General features: G+C 48.4%; 1 protein-coding gene and 1 long non-coding RNA gene across 3 annotated transcripts in view; both read left to right on the top strand.

The window, feature by feature from the left end:
* LOC141993499 (uncharacterized) overlaps window positions 1–26,407 on the top strand; it is a 173,551-nt gene that overhangs the window by 19,262 nt on the left and 127,882 nt on the right. The gene's annotated exons all lie outside the window — the stretch shown is intronic.
* Window positions 13,820–15,718, top strand: LOC141993643 (uncharacterized). The gene is made up of 2 exons (XM_074963192.1): window positions 13,820–14,618; window positions 15,198–15,718. Exons 1-2 carry the CDS (start codon window positions 14,036–14,038, stop codon window positions 15,716–15,718), a joined length of 1,104 nt encoding a protein of 367 aa, XP_074819293.1. The 5' UTR covers window positions 13,820–14,035.

The following is a 26,407-nucleotide window of genomic DNA, read 5'->3' as shown; positions in this document are numbered from 1 at the left end:
CCCACTGGCTAACCACAAGTCACACAAGCTATTCCCTTAGACGCTCCAGTTTCCCAGCATCACCACCAGTACCACTTGTTATGGGACAAATGGCTATGAAATACCCCAGTAAAAGAAAAAAGGTTCTCTCGATCCCAAAGGACCCAGACCCAGGTCAATATACAAGTTAGATCTTACCCACGAATCATGCTGTTGCCAATCCTTTAGAATCTAAAATCTAAAGGTTTATTCATGAAAGGAAAAAGATATAGATGAGAGCTAGAATTGGTTAAATGGAATCAATTACATACAGTAGTGGCAAAGTTCTTGGTTCAGGCTTGCAGCACCATTGTTTCATGTTCTCTATGTATATAAAATCTTCCCACTATATTTTCCACTGTATGCATCTGATGAAGTGAGCTGTAGTTCACAAAAGCTTATGCTCTAATAAATTTGTTAGTCTCTAAGGTGCCACAAGTACTTTTCTTTTTATGGATAAAACTAACACGGCTGCTACTCTGAAACCTGTCAGAATAAACTGCAGATTCAAATCAAGTCTCTGGAGTACATCCACAGTTGGGATGGGCCATTCATTCCTTTGTTTAGAGCTTCAGTTTGTAGCAAAGTTTGTAGCAAAGTCTCTCCAGAGGTAAGAAAAAGGATTGAACACAAGATGGAGATGAGGCATCAGCCTTTTATACTCTTTTCCAGGGGTAAGAATACCTCTTTGTTCTTACTGTGGAAAATTACAGCAAAATGGAGTTTGGAATCACATGGGCAAGTCCCTGCATACTTTGCTGAGTCACAAGGTGTATCTGCCTTCTCTCAATGAGTCAGTTGTATAGCTGATGGTCCTTAATGGGCCATCAAGCAGGCTAGGCAGAGCTGACACCAACTTGTCTGGGGTGTCACTCAGAAGCATAGCATAAGTTTGAAATACAGACAGTAGAGAGCTGTCATAACCATACTGCTAAGGGTAGCCTAGAATTCCTCCTTACCTGTAAGGGGTTAAGAAGCTCAAATAACCTGGTTGGCACCTGACCAAAAGGACCAATGGAGAAAGAAGATACTTTCAAATATTGGGTGGGGGAGGTTTTGTTGTGTATGTTCTCTTGGAAAGCAGAGAAGCATCAGGTCAGAAAACTCCTTCTTCTATAAACCATCCTAAAAGTCTCTCATATTACAAAAATTGTAAGTAAAAGCCAGGCAAGGCGTGTTAGATTATCTTTTGTTCTGCTTGTGAATTTTTCCTTTGCTGGAGGGAGGTTTATTCCTGTTTTTTGTAACCTTGAAACTAACCCTAGAGGAAGTTCTACTATGTTTTTGAATCTTTTGTTACCCTGTAAAGTTATTTTCCATCCTGATTTTACAGAGGTGATTTTTACCTCTTTTAAAAAATAAAATCCTTCTTTTAAAAACCTGACTGATTTCTCTATTGTCCTAAGACCCTTGGATCTGTGATCACTTTGTAACCAATTGGTTAGGATTGTTTTCTCAAGCCTCCCCTGGAAAGGGGGTGTAAGGATTTGGGGGGATATTTTGGGGGAATAGGAACTCAGTGGGATCCTTTCTCTGATTCTTTGTTAAATCACTTGGTGGTGGCAGCATACCCTCCAAGGGCAAAGAATTTGTGCCTTGGGGAAGTTTTAACCTAAGCTGGTAGAAATAAGCTTTGGGGGTCTTCCATGCGGGTCCCCACATCTGTACCCTAGAGTTTAGATTGGGGAGGGAACCTTGACAAGAGCCAGTATTCATAACTTTAACTACAAAAATGATACACACATATAGACAGCATAGTCATAACCAGCAAACCATAACCTTGTCTTAGACACCTTATTTGACCCCCTTTATACAAGATTTGGTGCCACTACAGGACCTTGGTTGCAACAATGATCTATACGATCCCATATTATGTCAATAATCTTTCCCACCTCTGTGTATCTGCCTGGCAGGGGGGAAAGGCTGAGTTAGCCTTGCTAGATTTTGAACATGGAGATTCTGGGGAGCGTAGGTGTTTCCAGTCTAAAACTTGGATGACAGAGGCCATGTCTACACTACCAGCTAAATCAGCACTGCTGCAATCAATGCAGTAGTGTCAATTTAGCAGGTCTGGTGAAGACATGCTGAATTGATGAGAGAGCGCTCTCCCATGGATTTGTGTGTAAGCAGGGTCGGAAGGAACTCTCCCCTGACAGCTAAATGGGAGGGGGAGAGACTTCAGGAGCAAACTGTATTTACATGAACACACCTACTCTTCTAAGGGTATGTCTACACTACGAAATCAGGTCGAATTTATAGAAGTCGTTTTTTTAGAAATCGGTTTTATATATTCGAGTGTGTGTGTCCCCACAGAAAATGCTCTAAGTGCATTAAGTGCATTAACTCGGCGGAGTGCTTCCACAGTACCGAGGCTAGCGTCGACTTCCGGAGTGTTGCACTGTGAGTAGCTATCCCACAGTTCCCGCAGTCTCCGCTGCCCATTGGAATTCTGGGTTGAGATCCCAATGCCTGATGGGGCTAAAACATTGTCGCGGGTGGTTCTGGGTACATATCGTCAGGCCCCCGTTCCCTCCCTCCCTCTGTGAAAGCAAGGGCAGACAATTGTTTCGCGCCTTTTTTCCTGAGTTACCTGTGCAGACGCCATACCACGGCAAGCATGGAGCCCGCTCAGGTAACCGTCACAGTATGTCTCCTGGGTGCTGGCAGACATGGTACTGCATTGCTACACAGTAGCAGCAACCCATTGCCTTCTGGCAGCAGACGGTGCAATATGACTGGTAGCCATCATCGTCATGTCCGAGGTGCCCCTGGCCGCGTTGGCCGGGAGCGCCTGGACAGACATGGGCGCAGGGACTAAGTTTGGAGTGACTTGACCAGGTCATTCTCTTTAGTCCTGCAGTCAGTCCTATTGAACCGTCTTATGGTGAGCAGGCAGGCAATACGGATTGCTAGCAGTCTTACTGAACCATCTTCTGCCGGGCAGGCAAGAGATGGGGATGGATAGCAGTCATATTGCACCATCTTCTGCCGAGCAGGCAAGAGATGAGGATGGCTAGCAGTCGTATTGCACCGTCTTCTGCCGAGCAGCCATGAGATGTGGATGGCTTGCAGTCCTTCTGCACCGTCTGCTGCCAGCCAAAGACGTAAAAGATAGATGGAGTGGATCAAAACAAGAAATAGACCAGATTTGTTTTGTACTAATTTGCTTCCTCCCCTCCCCTGTCTAGGGGACTCATTCCTCTAGGTCACACTGCAGTCACTCACAGAGAAGGTGCAGCAAGGTAAATCTAGCCATGTATCAATCAGAGGCCAGACTAACCTCATTGTTCCAATAAGAACAATAACTTAGGTGCTCCATTTCTTATTGGAACCCTCCGTGAAGTCCTGCCTGAAATACTCCTTGATGTAAAGCCACCCCCTTTGTTGATTTTAGCTCCCTGAAGCCAACCCTGTAAGCCGTGTTGTCAGTCGCCCCTCCCTGCGTCAGAGCAATGGCAAACAATCGTGCATCTGAGTTGAGAGTGCTGTCCAGAGCAGTCACAATGGAGCACTCTGATGGGGCTAAAACATTGTCACGGGTGGTTCTGGGTACATATCGTCAGGCCCCCGTTTCCTCCCTCCCTCCGTGAAAGCAAGGGCAGACAATCGTTTCGCGCCTTTTTTCCTGAGTTACCTGTGCAGACGCCATACCACGGCAAGCATGGAGCCCGCTCAGGTAACTGTCACCCTATGTCTCCTGGGTGCTGGCAGACGTGGTACTGCATTGCTACACAGCAGCATCAACCCCTTGCCTTGTGGCAGCAGACGGTACAGTACGACTGGTAGCCGTCCTCGTCATATCCGAGGTGCTCCTGGCCACGTCGGCCAGGAGCGCCTGGACAGACATGGGCGCAGGGACTAAATTTGGAGTGACTCGACCAGGTCATTCTCTTTAGTCCTGCAGTCAGTCCTATTGAACCGTCTTATGGTGAGCAGGCAGGCAATACGGATTGCTAGCTGTCCTATTGCATCATCTTCTGCCGGGCAGCCATGAGATGTGGATGGCATGCAGTCCTTCTGCACCGTCTGCTGCCAGCCAAAGATGTAAAAGATAGATGGAGTGGATCAAAACAAGAAATAGACCAGATTTGTTTTGTACTCATTTGCTTCCACCCCCACCCCCCATCTAGGGGACTCATTCCTCTAGGTCACACTGCAGTCACTCACAGAGAAGGTGCAGCAAGGTAAATCTAGCCATGTATCAATCAGAGGCCAGACTAACCTCATTGTTCCAATAAGAACAATAACTTAGGTGCACCATTTCTTATTGGAACCCTCCGTGAAGTCCTGCCTGAAATACTCCTTGATGTAAAGCCACCCCCTTTGTTGATTTTAGCTCCCTGAAGCCAACCCTGTAAGCCATGTCGTCAGTCGCACCTCCCTCCGTCAGAGCAACGGCAGACAATTGTTCCGCGCCTTTTTTCTGTGCGGACGCCATACCAAGGCAAGCATGGAGGCCGCTCAGCTCACTTTGGCAATTAGGAGCACATTAAACACCACACACATTATCCAGCAGTATATGCAGCACCAGAACCTGGCAAAGCGATACCGGGCGAGTAGGTGACATCAGTGCGGTGACGTGAGTGATGAGGACATGGACACAGATTTCTCTGAAAGCATAGGCCCTGCCAATGCATGCATCATGGTGCTAATGGGGCAGGTTCATGCTGTGGAACGCCAATTCTGGGCTCAGGAAACAAGCACAGACTGGTGGGACCGCATAGTGTTGCAGGTCTGGGACGATTCCCAGTAGCTGCGAAACTTTCGCATGCGTAGGGGCACTTTCATGGAACTTTGTGACTTGCTTTCCCCTGCCCTGAAGCGCATGAATACCAAGATGAGAGCAGCCCTCACAGTTGAGAAGCGAGTGGCGATAGCCCTGTGGAAGCTTGCAATGCCAGACAGCTACCGGTCAGTTGGGAATCAATTTGGAGTGGGCAAATCTACTGTTGGAGCTGCTGTGATGCAAGTAGCCCACGCAATCAAAGATCTGCTGATATCAAGGGTAGTGACCCTGGGAAATGTGCAGGTCATAGTGGATGGCTTTGCTGCAATGGGATTCCCTAACTGTGGTGGGGCCATAGACGGAACCCATATCCCTATCTTGGCACCGGAGCACCAAGCCGGCGAGTACATAAACCGCAAGGGGTACTTTTCAATAGTGCTGCAAGCTCTGGTGGATCACAAGGGACGTTTCACCAACATCAACGTGGGATGGCCGGGAAAGGTACATGACGCTCGCATCTTCAGGAACTCTGGTCTGTTTCAAAAGCTGCAGGAAGGGACTTTATTCCCAGACCAGAAATTAACTGTTGGGGACGTTGAAATGCCTATATGTATCCTTGGGGACCCAGCCTACCCCTTAATGCCATGGCTCATGAAGCCGTACACAGGCAGCCTGGACAGTAGTCAGGAGCTGTTCAACTACAGGCTGAGCAAGTGCAGAATGGTGGTAGAATGTGTATTTGGACATTTAAAGGCGCGCTGGCGCAGTTTACTGACTCGCTTAGACCTCAGCGAAACCAATATTCCCACTGTTATTACTGCTTGCTGTGTGCTCCACAATATCTGTGAGAGTAAGGGGGAGACGTTTATGGCGGGGTGGGAGGTTGAGGCAAATCGCCTGGCTGCTGGTTACGCGCAGCCAGACACCAGGGTGGTTAGAAGAGAACAGGAGGGCGCGGTACGCATCAGAGAAGCTTTGAAAACCAGTTTCTTGACTGGACAGGCTACGGTGTGAAAGTTCTCTTTGTTTCTCCTTGATGAAACCCCCCGCCCCTTGGTTCACTCTACTTCCCTGCAAGCTAACCACCCTCCTCTCCTCCCTTTAATCATTGCTTGCAGAGGCAATAAAGTCATTGTTGCTTCACATTCATGCATTCTTTATTCATTCATCACACAAATAGGGGGATGACTACCAAGGTAGCCCAGGAGAGGTGGTGGAGGAGGGAAGGAAAATGCCACACAGCACTTTAAGAGTTTACAACTTTAAAATTTATTGAATGCCAGCCTTCTTTTTTTTGGGCAATCCTCTGTGGCGGAGTGGCTGGTTGGCCGGTGCCCCCCCCCACCGTGTTCTTGGGCATCTGGGTGTGGAGGCTATGGAACTTGGGGAGGAGGGCGGTTGGTTACACAGGGGCTGTAGTGGCAGTCTGTGCTCCAGCTGCCTTTGCTGCAGCTCAACCATACACTGGAGCATACTGGCTTGGTCCTCCAGCAGCCTCAGCATTGAATCCTGCCTCCTCTCATCACGCTGTCGCCACATTTGAGCTTCAGCCCTGTCTTCAGCCCGCCACTTACTCTCTTCAGCCCGCCACCTCTCCTCCCGGTCATTTTGTGCTTTCCTGCACTCTGACATTATTTGCCTCCACGCATTCGTCTGTGCTCTGTCAGTGTGGGAGGACAGCATGAGCTCAGAGAACATTTCATCACGAGTGCGTTTTTTTTTTCTTTCTAATCTTCACTAGCCTCTGGGAAGAAGAAGATCCTGTGATCATTGAAACACATGCAGCTGGTGGAGAAAAAAAAAGGGACAACGGTATTTAAAAAGACACATTTTATAAAACAGTGGCTACACTCTTTCAGGGTGAACCTTGCTGTTAACATTACATACATAGCACATGTGCTTTCGTTACAAGGTCGCATTTTGCCTCCCCCCACCGCGTGGCTACCCCCTCAACCCTCCCCCCTCCCTGTGGCTAACAGCGGGGAACATTTCTGTTCAGCCGCAGGCAAACAGCCCAGCAGGAATGGGCTCCTCTGAGTGTCCCCTGAAGAAAAGCACCCTATTTCAACCAGGTGACCATGGATTATATCTCACTCTCCTGAGGATAACACAGAGAGATAAAGAACGGATGTTGTTTGAACGCCAGCAAAGATACACTGCAATGCTTTGTTGTACAATGATTCCCGAGTACGTGTTACTGGCCTGGAGTGGTAAAGTGTCCTACCATGGAGGACGCAATAAGGCTGCCCTCCCCAGAAACCTTTTGCAAAGGCTTTGGGAGTACATCCAGGAGAGCCGCGAATGCCAGGGCAAAGTAATCCTTTCACATGCTTGCTTTTAAACCATGTATAGTATTTTAAAAGGTACACTCACCGGAGGTCCCTTCTCCGCCTGCCGGGTCCAGGAAGCAGCCTTGGGTGGGTTCGGGGGGTACTGGCTCCAGGTCCAGGGTGAGAAACAGTTCCTGGCTGTCGGGAAAACCAGTTTCTCCGCTTGCTTGCTGTGAGCTATCTACAACCTCATCATCATCATCATCATCTTCTTCGTCCCCAAAACCTGCTTCCGTGTTGCCTCCATCTCCATTGAAGGAATCAAACAACACGGCTGGGGTAGTGGTGGCTGAACCCCCTAAAATGGCATGCAGCTCATCACAGAAGCGGCATGTTTGGGGTTCTGACCCGGAGCGGCCGTTCGCCTCTCTGGTTTTCTGGTAGGCTTGCCTCAGCTCCTTAAGTTTCACGCGGCATTGCTTCGGGTCCCTGTTATGGCCTCTGTCCTGCATGCCCTGGGAGATTTTGACAAAGGTTTTGGCATTTCGAAAACTGGAACAGAGTTCTGATAGCACGGATTCCTCTCCCCATACAGCGATCAGATCCCGTACCTCCCGTTCAGTCCATGCTGGAGCTCTTTTGCGATTCTGGGACTCCATCATGGTCACCTCTGCTGATGAGCTCTGCATGGTCACCTGCAGCTTGCCACGCTGGCCAAACAGGAAATGAGATTCAAAAGTTCGCGGTTCTTTTCCTGTCTACCTGGCCAGTGCATCTGAGTTGAGAGTGCTGTCCAGAGCGGTCACAATGGAGCACTCTGGGATAGCTCCCGGAGGCCAATACCGTCGAATTGTGTCCACAGTACCCCAAATTCGACCCGGCAAGGCCGATTTAAGCGCTAATCCACTTGTCAGGGGTGGAGTAAGGAAATCGATTTTAAGAGCCCTTTAAGTCGAAATAAAGGGCTTCATCGTGTGGACGGGTGCAGGTTTAGATCGATTTAACGCTGCTAAATTCAACCTAAAGTCCTAGTGTAGACCAGGGCTTAGATATCTAGCAGATAGAGCAGTATATTGCTCAAAGTGATCAACTTTGGCTGGTTTTGTTTTACAAATCACTTTATTGAATGCAGGGATAGTGAAATGTTGTCAATGTTCTTGCCTTTATTGCGTGAACAAAGAGGGGTAGAACTGTGCTTAATCTGTCCCATATGAGGGGGTCACCCTCAGCTGAAAGGAATCATAGAATATCAGGGTTGGAAGGGACCTCAGGAGGTCATCTAGTCCAACCCCCTGCTCAAAGCAGGACCAAGCCCCAATTTTTGCCCCAGATCCCTAAATGGCCCCCTCAAGGATTGAACTCACAACCCCAGGTTTAGCAGGCCAATGCTCAAACCACTGAGCTATCCCTCCCCCCTAGGGCCTAGTTTAGCCAGAGGCTCAAATGCCAGACACCTGTGAAAATAAGAGAGGTGAAGACAGGTGTCCTACTCAGAAGGTGTGGACTCTCCCTAAGGGTCTCTGGTCTGGTTTAACCTGTTCCTCCTCACTGTTCAAAGACAGAGCTAAATGGGCTTCATTAGGAGCTTTTTTGTTATTTTAAATCACTCGTGGTGGGACCATGTTTCTACCCCAGCCTGCTAAGAGTTAAAAATCACTAAGAGACTGACCTACAGAGGTCACAGCAGAGTGGCAGCACCAGGTGACTGATGGGTGGCTGGAAGAAGTGGCAAGCACGCAGACAGCGGGAGCGGCTGATGGGAGCAGTGGATGGCGGAAGCCTGGACAGTGGAGTGAACAAGGTGGCTTCCCCCTCCCCCCGGCCACAGCAGGAGGAGAATTCATGCTGGTTTGCTGGTTATGACTATGCTGTCTATATGTGTGTATCATCTTTGAACTCTGGGTCTGCACTGACCAGGGAAAACAACTGTGATTGGCGTGTTAATGGGGGGGCACACTACAGGAACTTTGGTGTTGGACTCAAGAACCTGAAGCAAAAGACACTGCCGAGCGTACTCTGGTGTGGGTGTCTTGCTCATACTTTTATGTTTGTGAATACAGCTTTATGTCTGTGAATACCACTTGTGCTGTTTTCCAAGATTAAAGTTGGTTTACTTTTATTAAAGAAAAACTCTTTCCACCTCAGGCTCTGTGCTTGCGAGAGGGAAAGAATTGCCTCTTAGAGGCACCCAGAGGGTAGCGTGAAATTTTCCCAGGTTACTGGCTCAAGCCAGTTCTGTGTTACTGTTGAAAAGGAACCCTCTAGATATTGAACCCGGCCCTTCTTGCTGCCCACTCCAACTGGCAGAAAGGTTACATTTTATTCCTCCTCCCCAAGAAGCGTAAGAGAAGTCGGCGGGAGAGCATCTTCCATCGACACAGCACAGTGTAGACACCACAGTAAGTGAATCTAGCTATGTCTACTTCAGTGACGTTATTGGTGTAACTTAGATCGACTTACTGAGGTAGTGTAGACCAGTCCTAAGGCTATGTCTACACTTCAACTGCTCAGCTCCCACCCTGGAGTGCAGCCCCCCACTACAGTAAGAGAAGAGGTTCTACCATCACTGTTGTTAATCCACCTCCTTGGTAGACCGTAGCAAGGCCCCTGGTAGAATTCTTCCATCAGCCTAGCACTATCTGCACTGGGTGTTAGGTCGGCTTAACTGCATTGCTCAGAAGTGTGGATTTTTCACACCCCCCAAGAGACATAGCTGGGTTGACTTAACTTTTTGGCATAGTCCTGGCCTAAGAAATCCTTCCAGACCTTGTGTCTATAGGGCCTGATTCTCAGCCAGTCCTCAATTCCATCACAGACTGGCATCTACAAACCACTGAATGTGTAACTTTGTGCCTGCACTGAATAGTGGTGGCCAGACATCTGTTTGCACTGGTACATCAGGGAGCCAGGTGCCCAAGGGCTACCATTTTTGCCCACAATTTGTTGTGGCTGCAATTATTTGTGGGTAAAATTTGTGCCTGCAAAAGCAGACACTCCTGCTGAAAGTCAAGACCATAGTTTGCTTCTGAATGAAAGGCCCTATAGAAATGTACGTCACAGTATCCTGAGAGGCCAGATAGGATTAAAAGGGGTATGGTGGAGGCTAAGATGTTAAAGATTTCTGGGTCTACTGGGCTATCATGGAAATGCCTTGAAAGGCTCATTTCAGACTGCAGCTGAAGTTAAACTGTAACCGTCTATGTGATCTGGAGTTCCCAAAAACCACTAGGCTGTGGTTGTGGAAGTGATGGTCTTCCAGCCTGAGATGAATGTGTCTGTAGTGTAGAGGGACAGGGGCAGGAAAAGGTGGGAGGAATGAGAAATTAGGAGGAAAGGGAAGCCAACACCTCCCCCGCCCACAGCATGCACGGAACAGAAGAGAAATGAAATGGAAATGAAGCAAAAGAAGAGGGAAAGTGAAGAGGGGGAAAAGTCTAGTCAAAGAAAAGCAGAGCACAGTGTTGTGCTTCATTTTGTCACTCCTGGGGCTTTCTGGAGGACAGGTGTCACATCTCTGGAGCAGACAAGCACAGTTCCAAAGTAATGGTTAAATTAGTGTGTTTACGGATGATGACACTAGAGTCACACACAGCTGAGAGGCCTCATGAAAAAATAAACAGGTAATAATCACACAGAGATCTGCACACTCCACTACTCATTACTGCAAAAACAGGATTCACTGCTCCAAGAAATTAACTCCTCTCTCCCTGGCAAGAGAGCCCCAAACAGGTGCTGGCTCCCAACAGGTCTCATTTTCATCCTCCTGGGCCATTCTCCCAGACCTTCAGCCTGCCTCTCAAAACTACTTTGTCCTGTAAGGGAGCAACTGGCCAGGGAGGTAGCTATTATTGTCCAGAGCTTGTTCAAAGAAAGTAGCTGCATCAAGGGATAAAGGGCACTGGAAACAAAACTAGAGTGGAAGGTGCATTAGAAGCAAGAGCAGGTGGGAACAAGAGGTGAAAAGCATCTGACACAAGAATCCTCCTGGGGAGAAGGATGTGATGTTTGGAGGACTGTTGGAATTGGAAACCATCACTTCCAGAAGGGGGCTCTCCTGGTCATGCTTGCAGGCATGGGGTTTTGTAGGGAAGTGTGCTAACTGGATCTTTCAGCAATCAGTCTGCAGACAGACAGGCACAACTCACTCCACCTTAATCTAAGCTATCTGGTTTAGGGAGCAGCCTGCTTTGTCTCTCTCTGTTTGGGATTCTTGTGTGTTAACATTCTGAATTCTAATATATAAAGCAGTGATATTCCGCAACCTTCCAGCAAGAGTATGTTGTTTTAATTTTTTAAAATTGAATGGTCTCTGTATGCCATGAAACCTAGCAAAGGGGGAGATGCATGGGGGACTGTGGGGAAGGAACACATGAAATAGAAGCTTGCATTGGGTGCTGTAAGAAGGGGGACGCAGCAAGCAGCCCCATGGTAGGAAGAAGGGGGCACTTGCAGATGCCAATGGCTGTTGGTTTGTTTGTATTACAATCACTGATGAATGATACCATCATTTCTGTGAACCAGCCACTGCAGCTGGCATCATTGACATCTCTAACTCCACAGAGCCAGAGTTCCTTGACCTCCAGCTTTCTGCACATACACATTGTCATTGGTAATTGTGGGCAAAGGTGAACTGCACACGTGTAACTCCCAGCAAAATCCCACTGGGCTAATATTTCCCTTTGAATTCTACCTCACTCCTCTCTCCACTTCTTTGCCCAGCAATCTCTCCTAACTGGTGCACGAACCCCCCAAACCACAGCTGGTTTGAAAACAGAAGACAATTTTTTTTTTTGTCAAGGGAAATTTTTAAAAAATGTTAGTGGAAAAATGTTAGGGAAATTTGGAATTAAAATTTTGACCAACTGGTGAAAAAAAATGGAGAAAAAAACCTATTTGACAAAAACTTTTGAAAATTTGAAAAAAACATGAACTGCTTTTGCCTGTCAACTGAATTTCCAACCCTCTGCTGCTCAAATGAGCTTGAAATGAAGCACAGCTCCTTGACTCCTGCCTAGTTCAGAACACATCATCTGTCCTCACCCACTACCCACTCTGTGAATGAATCCGTCCAGTTGTCCATGTGTAGGAGTTTGGGGCAAGCAGTAGGGAGAAGGGTGCGTGGCCCGTTGTTCAGTGTGTGCTATGTATTCCTCCCCACTGCCTGAGCCGCAAAGGATGGGAGTCTCTTAGTCACCACACAGTGAGCCTAGCTCAAGCATAGAGGCTTATGCTTTTGGCTCTGGAGATCGCCAGTTTGTTCCCCATGTGGCCAAAATGACAGACACACAGTGAGCTTTGGGTCTCAGCAGCATGGTTTTGCAGGAGACTCATTTTCTTGATCTGGCCCCAGAAGACAGGGAGCTGTGCAGTTCTGAATTGGATTTAGAGAAGAATCAGAAGGTGGGGGGCTTGATTTTTGGAAGTGGTCAATGCCCACAGGGGTGCTCAGCCTGTCTGCGAATCAGACCGCTGGTAAAGTTGGGGGACAATGCACATCAGCAAATATAGCCCCACTCCCTGGATTGGGAGTACTTAGGCCAGATCTGTAAGGGATTATTCCATTGTCATAGTGAACATGTGGGATGAGTGCTTAATTGAAAGAATGAAAAGCCATTGATGTTTAATCCATGCAGCATGTTCAAATTGATCCTCTTACCCATGTGGGTGAGACACAACAGATCTGTCACGGAAATAAAATGGGAAAGTCTGCTTGGCAACCTCCTAACATGGGAGTGACAATGAATGCATCCAAAGAAGTGAGCTGTAGCTCACGAAAGCTTATGCTCAAATAAATTTGTTAGTCTCTAAGGTGCCACAAGTCCTCCTTTTCTTTTTAATGAAAATAAGATGATGCGATGTTAGTGTGGTAATGACAATGCTAAGCTCTGAGCATGCCCAGTGAGAACTAATATTTCCATAAACCTGAGCAGACTGAGCTGAGAGTTCCATGCACTTAATAAACTGGTCACATGGTGCTGGATCCTCTTCTTTCTTTCCAGCTATGAAACTGCATTAAAAAACAGCCCCGAAGAAGCATTATATACTTTATTAAAATTGCATTCCACACAGACAACTGCTGTAGGTGCCCCAGGAATGTTCATTTGTTAATTTATGTATTTGGAATTTTATAAAAATAAGATTACCTTTCCAAAGCCCTAGGTGCCCCTGACACATGTTACCAGAACAAAAGACTGGGAGAGGTGATGTATCTGTGAAATTGTGAATGGACGAGGGGAGGTGGATTTCACAATTGGGAATAGGCGGGTTGTGGGGAAGGGTGGGGGAGGGGAATGCAGTAGGAAGGGAGGTATCCAGGAGACAATGTCTCTGTTAGGAAGTGGTCCACACTATGAAAAGTTTGAGCAGGGTCTATCTAATATAGACTCCCATTCACTTCAGTGGGCTGAGGATCTGGCCTTTAACAACTGCTAATTACAAAGCAATGCTGGCAATTTTGCTATGGGTTTGGAAAAGCATGCCTCCTTTCCTTTCCATCCCATTGCCCACAAACCCTGCAAACTTTCACATTAGACAAGATTTTCCCCCAAACCCCCCTGAATTGCTTTGGCATCTTTTCATAGAATCATAGAATAACAGAGTTGGAAGGGACCTCTGGAGGCCATCTAGTCCAACCCCCTGCCCAGAGCAAGACCAATCCCAACTAAGCCCTGGTCTACACTAGGACTTTAGGTCGAATTTAGCAGCATTAAATCGATGTAAACCTGCACCCGTCCACACGATGAAGCCCTTTATTTCGACTTAAAGGGCTCTTAAAATCGATTTCCTTACTCCACCCCTGACAAGCGGATTAGCGCTTAAATCGGCCTTGCCGGGTCGAATTTGGGGTACTGTGGACACAATTCGACGGTATTGGCCTCCGGGAGCTATCCCAGAGTGCTCCATTTTGACCGCTCTGGACAGCACTCTCAACTCAGATGCACTGGCCAGGTAGACAGGAAAAGAACCGCGAACTTTTGAATCTCATTTCCTGTTTGGCCAGCGTGGCAAGCTGCAGGTGACCATGCAGAGCTCATCAGCAGAAGTGACCATGATGGAGTCTCAGAATCGCAAAAGAGCTCCAGCATGGACCGAACGGGAGGTACGGGATCTGATCGCTGTATGGGGAGAGGAATCCGTGCTATCAGAACTCCGTTCCAGTTTTCGAAATGCCAAAACCTTTGTCAAAATCTCCCAGGGCATGAAGGACAGAGGCCATAACAGGGACCCGAAGCAGTGCCGCGTGAAACTGAAGGAGCTGAGGCAAGCCTACCAGAAAACCAGAGAGGCGAACGGCCGCTCCGGGTCAGAGCCCCAAACATGCCGCTTCTATGATGAGCTGCATGCCATTTTAGGGGGTTCAGCCACCACTACCCCAGCCGTGTTGTTTGACTCCTTCAATGGAGATGGAGGCAATACGGAAGCAGGTTTTGGGGACGAAGAAGATGATGATGAGGAGGAGGTTGTAGATAGCTCACAGCAAGCAAGCGGAGAAACCGGATTTCCCGACAGCCAGGAACTGTTTCTCACCCTGGACCTGGAGCCAGTACCCCCTGAACCCACCCAAGGCTGCCTCCTGGACCCAGCAGGTGGAGAAGGGACCTCCGGTGAGTGTACCTTTTAAAATACTATACATGGTTTAAAAGCAAGCATGTGAAAGGATTACTCTGCCCTGGCATTCGCGGCTCTCCTGGATATACTCCCAAAGCCTTTGCAAAAGGTTTCTGGGGAGGGCAGACTTATTGCGTCCTTCATGGTAGGACACTATACCACTCCAGGCCAGTAACACGTACTCGGGAATCATTGTACAACAAAGCATTGCAGTGTATGTTTGCTGGCGTTCAAGCAACATCCGTTCATGTGTTATCCTCAGGAGAGTGAGATATAATCCATGGTCACCTGGTTGAAATAGGGTGCTTTTCTTCAGGGGACACTCAGAGGAGCCCATTCCTGCTGGGCTGTTTGCCTGCGGCTGAACAGAAATGTTCCCCGCTGTTAGCCACAGGGAGGGGGGAGGGTTGAGGGGGTAGCCACGCGGTGGGGGGAGGCAAAATGCGACCTTGTAACGAAAGCACATGTGCTATGTATGTAATGTTAACAGCAAGGTTTACCCTGAAAGAGTGTAGCCAGTGTTTTATAAAATGTGTCTTTTTAAATACCGCTGTCCCTTTTCTTTTCTCCACCAGCTGCATGTGTTTCAATGATCACAGGATCTTCTCCTTCCCAGAGGCTAGTGAAGATTAGAAAGAAAAAAAAACGCACTCGAGATGAAATGTTCTCCGAGCTCATGCTGTCCTCCCACACTGACAGAGCACAGACGAATGCGTGGAGGCAAATAATGTCAGACTGCAGGAAAGCACAAAATGACCAGGAGGAGAGGTGGCGGGCTGAAGAGAGTAAGTGGCGGGCTGAAGAGAGGGCTGAAGCTCGAATGTGGCGACAGCGTGATGAGAGGAGGCAGGATTCAATGCTGAGGCTGCTGGAGGACCAAACCAGTATGCTCCAGTGTATGGTTGAGCTGCAGCAAAGGCAGCTGGAGCACAGACTGCCACTACAGCCCCTGTGTAACCAACCGCCCTCCTCCCCAAGTTCCATAGCCTCCACACCCAGACGCCCAAGAACGCGGTGGGGGGGCCACCGGCCAACCAGCCACTCCACCACAGAGGATTGCCCCAAAAAAAGAAGGCTGTCATTCAATAAATTTTAAAGTTGTAAACTTTTAAAGTGCTGTGTGGCATTTTCCTTCCCTCCTCCACCACCCCTCCTGGGCTACCTTGGTAGTCATCCCCCTATTTGTGTGATGAATGAATAAAGAATGCATGAATGTGAAGCAACAATGACTTTATTGCCTCTGCAAGAGGTGATCAAAGGGAGGAGGGGAGGGTGGTTAGCTTACAAGGAAGTAGAGTGAACCAAGGGGCGGGGGGTTTCATCAAGGAGAAACAAACAGAACTTTCACACCGTAGCCTGGCCAGTCATGAAACTGGTTTTCAAAGCCTCTCTGATGCGTACCGCACCCTCCTGTGCTCTTCTAACCGCCCTGGTGTCTGGCTGCGCATAACCAGCAGCCAGGCGATTTGCCTCAACCTCCCACCCCGCCATAAACGTCTCCCCCTTACTCTCACAGATATTGTGGAGCACACAGCAAGCAGTAATAACAGTGGGAATATTGGTTTCGCTGAGGTCTAACCGAGTCAGTAAACTGCGCCAGCGCGCCTTTAAACGTCCAAATGCACATTCTACCACCATTCTGCACTTGCTCAGCCTGTAGTTGAACAGCTCCTGACTGCTGTCCAGGCTGCCTGTATACGGCTTCATGAGCCATGGCATTAAGGGGTAGGCTGGGTCCCCAAGGATACATATAGGCATTTCAACATCACCAACAGTTATTTTCTGGTCTGGGAATAAAGTCCCTTCCTGCAGCTTTTGAAACAGACCAGAGTTCCTGAAGATGCGAGCGTCATGTACCTTTCCCGGCCATCCCACGTTGATGTTGGTGAAACGTCCATTGTGATCCACCAGAGCTTGCAGCACTATTGAAAAGTACCCCTTGCGGTTTATGTACTCGCCGGCTTGGTGCTCCGGTGCCAAGATAGGGATATGGGTTCCGTCTATGGCCCCACCACAGTTAGGGAATCCCATTGCAGCAAAGCCATCCACTATGACCTGCACATTTCCCAAGGTCACTACCCTTGATATCAGCAGATCTTTGATTGCGTGGGCTACTTGCATCACAGCAGCCCCCACAGTAGATTTGCCCACTCCAAATTGATTCCCAACTGACCGGTAGCTGTCTGGCGTTGCAAGCTTCCACAGGGCTATCGCCACTCGTTTCTCAACTGTGAGGGCTGCTCTCATCTTGGTATTCATGCGCTTCAGGGCAGGGGAAAGCAAGTCACAAAGTTCCATGAAAGTGCCCTTACGCATGCGAAAGTTTCGCAGCCACTGGGAATCGTCCCAGACCTGCAACACTATGCGGTCCCACCAGTCTGTGCTTGTTTCCCGAGCCCAGAATCGGCGTTCCACAGCATGAACCTGCCCCATTAGCACCATTATGCATGCATTGGCAGGGCCCATGCTTTCAGAGAAATCTGTGTCCATGTCCTGATCACTCACGTGACCGCGCTGACGTCGCCTCCTCGCCCGGTAGCGCTTTGCCAGGTTCTGGTGCTGCATATACTGCTGGATAATGCGTGTGGTGTTTAATGTGCTCCTAATTGCCAAAGTGAGCTGAGCGGACTCCATGCTTGCCTTGGTATGGCGTCCGCACAGAAAAAAGGCGCGGAATGATTGTCTGCCGTTGCTCTGACGGAGGGAGGGGCGACTGACGACACGGCTTACAGGGTTGACTTCACGGAGGGTTCCAATAAGAAATGGTGCACCTAAGTTATTGTTCTTATTGGAACAAGGAGGTTAGCCTGGCCTCTGATTGATACATGGCTAGATCTACCTCGCTGCACCTTCTCTGTGAGTGATTGCAGTGTGACCTAGAGGAATGATTCCCCTAGACAGGGGAGGAGGCAAATGAGTACAAACAAATCTGGTCTATTTCTTGTTTTGATCCACTCCATCTATCTTTTACATCTTTGGCTGGCAGCAGACGGTGCAGAAGGACATATTGCCTGCCTGCTCACCATAAGACAGTTCAATAGGACTGACTGCCGGACTAAAAAAAATGACCTGGTCAAGTCACTAAAAATTTAGTCCCTGCGCCCATGTCTGCCCAGGCGCTCCTGATCACACAGGCGACCAGGAGTACCTCGGACATGACGAGGACGGCTACCAGTCGTATTGTACCGTCTGCTGCCACAAGGCAATGGGTTGCTGCTACTGTGTAGCAATGCCGTGCCACGTCTGCCAGCACCCAGGAGACATACGGTGACGGTTACCTGAGCGGGCTCCATGCTTGCGGTGGTATGGCGTCCGCACAGGTAACTCAGGAAAAAAGGCGCGAAACAATTGTCTGCCCTTGCTTTCACGGAGGGAGGGAGGGAAGGGGGGGACTGACGATATGTACCCAGAACCACCCGCGACAATGTTTCAGCCCCATCAGGCATTGGGATCTCAACCCAGAATTCCAATGGGCAGCGGAGACTGCGGGAACTGTGGGATAGCTACCCACAGTGCAACGCTCCAGAAGTCGACTCTAGCCTCGGTACTGTGGAAGCACTCCGCCGAGTTTATGCACTTAATGCACTTCTGTGGGGACACACACACTCGAATATATAAAACCGATTTCTAAAAAACCGACTTCTATAAATTCGACCTTATTCCGTAGTGTAGACATACCCTAAATCATCCCAGCCAGGGCTTTGTCAAGCCTGACCTTAAAAACTTCTAAGGAAGGGGATTCCACCACCTCCCTAGGTAACGCATTCCAGTGTTTCACCACCCTCCTAGTGAAAAAGTTTTTCCTAATATCCAACCTAAACCTCCCCCACTGCAACTTGAGACCATTACTCCTTGTCCTGTCATCTGCTATCACTGAGAATAGTCTAGATCCATCCTCTTTGGATCCACCTTTCAGGTAGTTAAAAGCAGCTATCAAATCCCCCCTCATTCTTCTCTTCCGTAGACTAAACAATCCCAGTTCCCTCAGCCTCTCCTCATAACTCATGTGTACCAGTCCCCTAATCATTTTTGTTGCCCTTCGCTGGACTCTCTCCAATTTTTCCACATCCTTCTTGTAGTGTGGGGCCCAAAACTGGACACAGTACTCCAGATGAGGCCTCACCAATGTCGAATAGAGGGGAACGATCACGTCCCTCGATCTGCTGGCAATGCTCCTACTTATACACCCCAAAATGCCATTGGCCTTCTTGGCAACAAGGGCGCACTGTTGACTCAGTTTTGTTTTGTTTTCTCCTTTTTAGATAATTTGCTGATGCCCAAGAAATGTCACACACATAAAATCACCATTGTAGTGTGGGTGGGTGGGTGGGTGGCGGAGGGGGCAGGATCTGTGATTATCTAGGCTGTGATGTGGCTGGAGCAAGCTGGCAGACTAAGCAGGCTAGTTAGATTCCCTGGATTGCAAATATCTGGGGAGACTGGAGAGAAAACAGGAAAACACAGCGGATGAGTGTTTAATGGGTTTTGGTAAAGACTGTGTGTTTTGTGAAGCTGGTCTGAGTGCAGCGAGAGCTCTCAAATGCTGGCATTTCCATGCTGCCCGTTTCTTCTTCCTTTGTTAAGTGGGTCTGCAGCCTAGCTCCCTTTGTTATGTGTGCAGCATAAGTGGGAGTTGTGTGGAGTTGCACAGAGAAGAGGAGAAAGAAAGCCTGTGGGTTTTATAAAGTGAATTTAGTTCTGGTGAAAGGTGTTGGATTGATTAAAGCCTTATTTTCAAGTACAGAACAGGTAGCAGTGGCAGGAGCCTCTCTGCATGGAGTTGTGTCGGGGCAAGACCCTCAGCCCCTTAGTCTCCAGATCCTCCTTAGTTTTACCCATCTATTTCTGGCCCCACTTCTTATCTTATCCATTCTTTCACTTGGGGCAGGAACAGTGAGGCGGGGCAGATGCTTTGAATCCATCTTTGTGCCTGGGGCTGTGCAAGGGTGGGCCTCAGTGTCTTAGCTGCTCTAACTTATCCTCAAGGGGCCATGGGCAACCAGACTGCTGAATGCTTAGTCCCTCTTTTTCCATTAAGAGACCCTCAGCCCCAGAACACCCTTCATATTAGGGCCTGCAAGGCTGGCGGGACTGGAGAGCAGGAGATGTAATCAGAATGGCTCTATCAGCTCTACACCAGTATAGGAACACCACTGTTCCTCAAGAGCTATTTCCACCTCCTTTATGCTATCTGAGCTCTCTCCATCCAGCAGCCTCTTGCAGGCTTCTCAGCACTTTTGTCACTTGTCTTGGAAGCCCCTCCATTTCTGCTTCATCCTCTTTGAGATATGGTGACTAGACATGAGCACAACACCCTGATGAGGGCATCCAATTGGTTTATGTAATGGCATTCAAATACTTCCAGTGTTATTCTTTATCTCATTCTTATGATAAATCCTAAATGTATGCTTGCTTTAGACCACTGCTGTGCTCTGAGCAGAGATCTTCACTGAGTTGTGTGACACCCTGGTCTCTTTCCTGAACAGTCACAATTATTCTAGAACCCAGCAATATGTCAAATTAGTTCAGGTTATTCCTCCAATAGGTTTTACCGTGCATTGTGAACACTGGAGTTCATCTGCCATTGTGCACCTTAGTTAGGATCCTCTGAAGTTTCTCACAATTAGAGCTGGGAGAAATATTTTGGCCCAAACTTTTTTTCGGTGAAAAACCTTTATTTTTTCATGAATTCATGTCAGTTTCACTGAATTGTTCACTTTCAATAAATAAATAAATACATCTGAAAAAAATCACGTTGCATTTTGACACTTTTGAAATGAAACATGTAAATTTTTCAGTTTGAAATAACTGTTCAAGTCAAAATTTCCTTTAAAGTAATTGAAATAAAAAAGTTTAAAAAAAAGGTTGAAATCAAAATGAAACATTTTGTTCAGCCTGAAAGAGAAATGGTGTGTTGACTTTTTGATTTACCAAAAATTTCAAAAATGTTCATTTTTGGCGCAACCCAAAATGATTTTTCCCCCCAACTTTTTGAAATTGCCAGTGAACTGAAAAATCTGTTATTTCCACCATTCTGCTCACGATCTTCTGCAGTCTTGACTAACCTAAGCAATTCCGTGTTGTCTGAAAATTTTCCCACCTCAGTGTTCATCTTCCAGCTATTCTAGGTGGGTGTAAAGTCCACAGAGGTCATTACAGCTGGGGTGCAACACAGGGCAACTTTCTGAGCTGCTCTAACCATAGCTGAGAATGCTAAAATCAGGAAGGCACATTGCTGTCATGTGCCAGACTCAGCCCCATTTCAAGATGAATTGGGGTCTTGCCATTTAATAACATGGCAGAGAGAGGTCCAAACCCAAACCCAGGGTCTGAGCAAGCCCTGATGGACAGGTGAAACCACAGGACAGGTGAAAAATCAGGACTGCAATCCTGGAGTGCTGTGATGCAGCCAGGAATCTGCAGTGGCCTGCTATTTACAGGGCAAGTACCATGTAATTATAGATTAAACATGCAGGGTCAGACTGTGCCTGCAGCCCTCAGATGCATGTGTGCATGTTGTGGTACAATCAGCAAGAACCCTGTCTGTGTATCTGAGGGCAGAATTTATCCATAGTTGGTTTTTTCCACCTTTATAGTGTAGTTCAGGCTGCATGGTAATCCCTTTACTCTTTGTGCCCACCCATTTCCTTAGGGTGGCTACAGTAGCTCAGCATCCAGAGGGCTAGTCAGTTTCCTAGGGTTTGGAGGTGGCTGTTTGGAGTTATGTGCTGAAGAGGTGGGTGAGCTTCTGGGAGACAGGGCAAGATGAGACTCTTTGGAACAGCTAGTGCCTTCCTCAGCCTGCACTCCAGACACAAGTTCCCACCTTCTGCTGGGGATGTGGTGGGGGAGCTGCTGAGGTCTGGGCCTGGGGCTGGCAGGCAGAGAGGGCTAGTGGGGCAGGGAGGGGGGCTTATGTTTGGATGCTCAGGGGGAGCTCAGGAAAGGCTAAGAGAGGGAAGGAGCAGGGGCAAGTTGGGAAATGGGGTTCCTGCTTAGGGGCACAGAAAGGAGGAGAATGGCCCAGTCACATGGAATCAGTTGCAGCCCTTCAGTGAGGAGCAGTGAGGGCTCAAAGGGTTAAGGAGCATTTCACTGGTACATAACTACCCAGCACAGGGCCAAAACCTGTGTTTACCCCCACTCCCTTCATGCATTGTACCAACTGACAGTCATGGGCTTGCCTGGCTGTATGCAGGGGCAGAGCTGGGCTCTCTGGGAGTTCAAACAGCCCCACAGTTCCTGAGTCACTGCCTGCCGCCAGTGGTCTGCAGTGCTGGGACTTCTCCCCGCACCATGGCCTGGTCTCCTTCCACTAGTTTAATTTTTGGATATGTTGACTCTGGAACAGCTTCAAAGTGTCAGCTCTGCCCATCTCCCAGGGAGAAGCAGCGTTTTGTAAAATGTTAGCAGTGTCCCTATTCATTACAAATTTATGAAAGGCCCACAGGACAGAACAATCACTTCTCCCAGATGGTAGCTGCTTCCCAAGCAGGTCAACAGGTCCAGAGCAGCCTGTGGCTTTGCCCAGTGAAATGGGGCTGTGTGACGAAGTGGGACTGTTCTTAATGTTTCCTCTGAATAGTGTGGGGGTGCCTCAGTTTCCCCTATGCAGTTCTTAAGTATCTAGGTGGTGGGGTAAGGGTGTATGATCATTGCAGAGCCCTAGAGGGCTGGTGTGTGCAGGGGTCTGGACACAGAGAATGGCCGACACCCTGTTGCCTGGCAACTGATGGCCTGGGCCCTTCCCCCCTGCAAGGTGAGAGCTGAAGGGTTGGAGAACAAAGGAATCAGGTGACCTCCTGGCCCGGGAAAGGAACAAAGCCCAGGGGAGGAGGGAGTTTCAGTTTGGGGCTGTCTGGGACATGGAGTGAAGTGCAGATTTGGTTGTCTGACTCACTGCCCCACAAAATGGACCCAGCTGAGGGGTCCTGCTCTCTGCATCTGCAAGCTCTATTTTAGACCATGTTCCTGTCGTCTAATAAACCTGTTTTACTGGCTGGCTGAGAGTCACGTCTGACTGCGAAGTTGGGGTGCAGGACCCTCTGGCTTCCCCAGGAGCCCCGCCTGAGCGGACTCACTGTGGGAAGTGCATGGAGGGGCAGAGGATGCTGAATGCTCCGAGGTCAGACCCAGGAAGGTGAAAGCTGTGTGAGCTTTGTGTCCTGAAGACAGGCTGCTCACAGAAAGGAGACTGCCCCAGAGTTCTGACTGGCTTCATGGGGAGCAGTTCCAGAGCATCGCCCAGGGACTCTGTGACAGGCTGCGACACACGCCTTCTACATACTTACTGCCCTGGGGCAGACCCCTCCAGCTGTGTCCCCCAGGGAACTAACCTGCTGTCAAGGCCTCCTGAAGACAGGTAGTGCAATCTCAAAGCAGTAGCCCTTTCCCCGCCCCTGCACTGTGTGGAGGTTTGGGTGGTGGATGGGGAAGGATATATGTGTAACCCTTCTGCCAGGCCAAGTTGATAGCAGCAAGGACCGAGTACAGTACACTGGGGTTCCCTCTCATCAAAGCAAATGCAAAACTGGCTCGAGCCCCCACCCAGTGACCTGGGAAAATCTTACACACCCCCTGGGCGCCTCAAAGAGGCAATACTTCCCCTCTCGCAAGCACAGAGTCTCGGTGTAGCAGAGAATCTTTAATAACATGAGGTAAACGACATCAGCATTAAATTGGGGAAACACCACAACTAGTGTTCATTAACCAAACCATGAGCAAAGACCCACCCCAGCAAATTGGGCCACATCCTTTCCCTCGGTTCTTGAGTCCCAGAACCCAAACATCTCCTGAGTCCAGCAATCCACAAACCACCCAAAGTCCAAAAAGTCCAGCCCCAGAGTTCAAAAGTTCATCTACAGAGTGTTACTCCCCAGTCTGGCTAAAAATGTGCCTTTCTGTGGGGTGGGGAGAGGTAAGGGGCACCTTACATGACCTGAAGCTGACTGCCCTGCTGTGCATAGCTCGCCTCGTCATCTCACAAACACCCCACCAGCCTATCCACAAACAGCACCACTGCACTCTAGATCTTCCGGCTCCCCACTACTTGACACAGCGCTCAGTGATTTCAGCTCATAGTAGTGGGAACCTTAGTGCTGGTGCACCATAAGGCCAAAATGAATTCAGCACAGTACCTGTAGCAAGATTCTTAATAGACCCAAAATTAGCTCTGACCTTCCACAGTGGAAAGAGACAGAGGTGCAATTGATGTTTCAGGCCCTCACAAAGGTGCCCACACCATCAGATACTAATACCTATCTCAAGCCTCTCTCAATTCACAGAGTTTTGGAACCCATGTCCCTTGCCTAGCGAGTGCTACTTAGTTGATGGTGAGTCCCTCCATCATAACAAAAGGCCAAGTACAGTTCCAAGCACAGTTCCCATAATCAGGGTAATAACAATTTATTCTTCCTGCCCCAATAACAGAGACACTGGGAATCCCACAGCAGCCAAAGTGACCATTTGGACAGCTATGGCCCCATTCTAGGCAGGGTGGGTGTGCCTATGCAAATGAGATCGGCCCCTGAAGTTCTTTTCCACAACTTGCCACACCTCACCACCAGATGTCAGGGTGGAGCTCATCCTGACTCTGCTTACATCTGCACACACAGACACATCTACACACACATCTCATGCTTCCTTCTGCATGCACACACATACACAACTGCACATACCAAATTTTGCTTTGAGTTTCAGGTTCAAGTTTCAGTGGGAGCTGTCAGTTTCATGCAGTTTGAAGGTGAAACCCTGACACAGGTGGATGTCTGCTTCAAACTATCAATCTAGTGACAGGTGCCACAAATAGAGATCGGGATGGGGGTTTGGATTGCAAGCATCCACCAAAGGGTGGGGGAGGGCTGGATCTGAGTTCTGGTTCTGACCCAGATCTGTTCCAAACAGGGTCCAAGCTGGCTGTAAGGTTTGTGAACATTAATGAACCCATTGCCAAAGCTGGGTTTAGTTCCAAGTTTGCAGCTGCATCCCAAGGTAGCTCACTCAGCTGTGTCCGCAGCAAGCCTCACCGATTCTCAGATACCTAGGTGAGAGGCCTGAGAACCAATCAGAGCAATATCTAAAATCCAACCAAACCCTGCCTTTGAGAATCTATTTAAATCCCACAGGGGGATTACAATAATGATTTCTCTTCTACAGCACTTACTAGCCAAGGATCTCAAAGCACTTGAAAAACATGAATTAATTCAGCCAAAATATAGCCCAGGGAGGAAGATAAATGTAACTCCCTCTTATACAGATGGGAAAACTGAGGTGCAAAGGCATACAGTGAGTCATCTCAAAATCACACTGTGAGTCAGTGGCAGAGCGTGGAACAGAAACCCTGATGCGCAGTCTCAACCTCTAACCATTAGACAACACTGTCTTTTGTTTGTTTGACTAGGTCCCCTCCCTGTGCAACAGATAGAAAACTTACTGCTCTAGCAATCTTACTTCCTCTGTGTCTCCTAAACAGACACAGCACATAGATGGATGGGGTCCCCGGGGAGATGGACAGATGGGAAGAGAGGGACCTCCAACAAATACATATAAATAAATAAGAGCTAGTGACATGTAGACAGACAGACAGGAGAGCAAAATTCAAGTTCTATCCAAGCTGGAAAAAAAATAAAAGGAGAGGGAAAGGCTTAGTTAAGACAATGCACAGGTCCTCAGGACTGAGAGCTCATCCATATTTCAAATATCAGTTAGACAAACAAAACAAGAACCAGAGGCAGCAAGGAGACCATTTGTCATATCAAAAGGGGTTGCAGTGGTACCTTCCTTGGCTGCCTGTCCCCTTGAAGTGTGTAGCTGGGGGAAGAGGGGACAGCTCCCTCTCCATCCAAATGGCTTCCTGCCACAGCTGGAGATGGCCTGTGTGTAATTAACCTCTAAGCCAATCCCCCAGTGGTGGCTGCCAAGCAGATCAAAGCGCTCACACATCTTTGTCTGAAACCAGCAGCTGAGGGGAGCAGGGAGGAAAGCAGAGCAGGGGTGGGAGAAAGTGTGTGTGTGCTCCTAATTGATAAAAAGAAAGAGCATCTTCCTCCGAGACATCTCAACCTCCATCAAAATGGAGGAGAAAAAGAAAAATACTTTCTTTTCCCTTAAAGGAACATACTGAAACCCTAGCTGCTTTCAACAGAAATGTGGCCGGTGCCATTTGGGCCAAACTAGAACAACCCTACATGGGCATCATGCAGCCATACAAGGACTTTTGTTATCAGAGCACTATCTGGTAGCCAAGCTGCAAAGTGCAAACTCTCCCAAATTACTGAGTGTTAAGTAATACGTCCCAAAGGTCCCAGGATCTCCATACATTGCCGAGACTCGAGTGGGGTGGGAGGAAGTTTTGTTTCATGGTCTCCGTGTGTATATAATGTCTTCTGCAGTTTCCACGATATGCTATGCATCCGATGAAGTGAGCTGTAGCTCACGAAAGCTCATGCTCAAATAAACTGGTTAGTCTCTAAGGTGCCACAAGTACTCCTTTTCTTTTTTCTTTTTAGTAACATACATAAACTACAAGCTGTATTGAACACAACTGGACTGGATGGGGATCTGCACATCACTGACTAAAGACTCCAGCACCACACTCTCAACTGGTGTATATTGGCATTGCTCCATTGACTTAATGGAGCCATGGCAATTATACAAGCAAAGAATTTTGCCTCCAGAGCCCTGCCCCAGCATGCTCCAGGCTCCGTGTAAAACCCAGGATGGATTTCCTGGGGATATGTCTTCCCTTGTTATACCAAAATCCTGATCAGGAATCCAAAAGCAGTGC

The sequence above is a fragment of the Natator depressus genome, chromosome 9 (assembly GCF_965152275.1).
Source record: "Natator depressus isolate rNatDep1 chromosome 9, rNatDep2.hap1, whole genome shotgun sequence".
NCBI lineage: Eukaryota > Metazoa > Chordata > Testudines > Cheloniidae > Natator > Natator depressus.
This window is presented reverse-complemented; position numbering and strand designations above follow the sequence as displayed.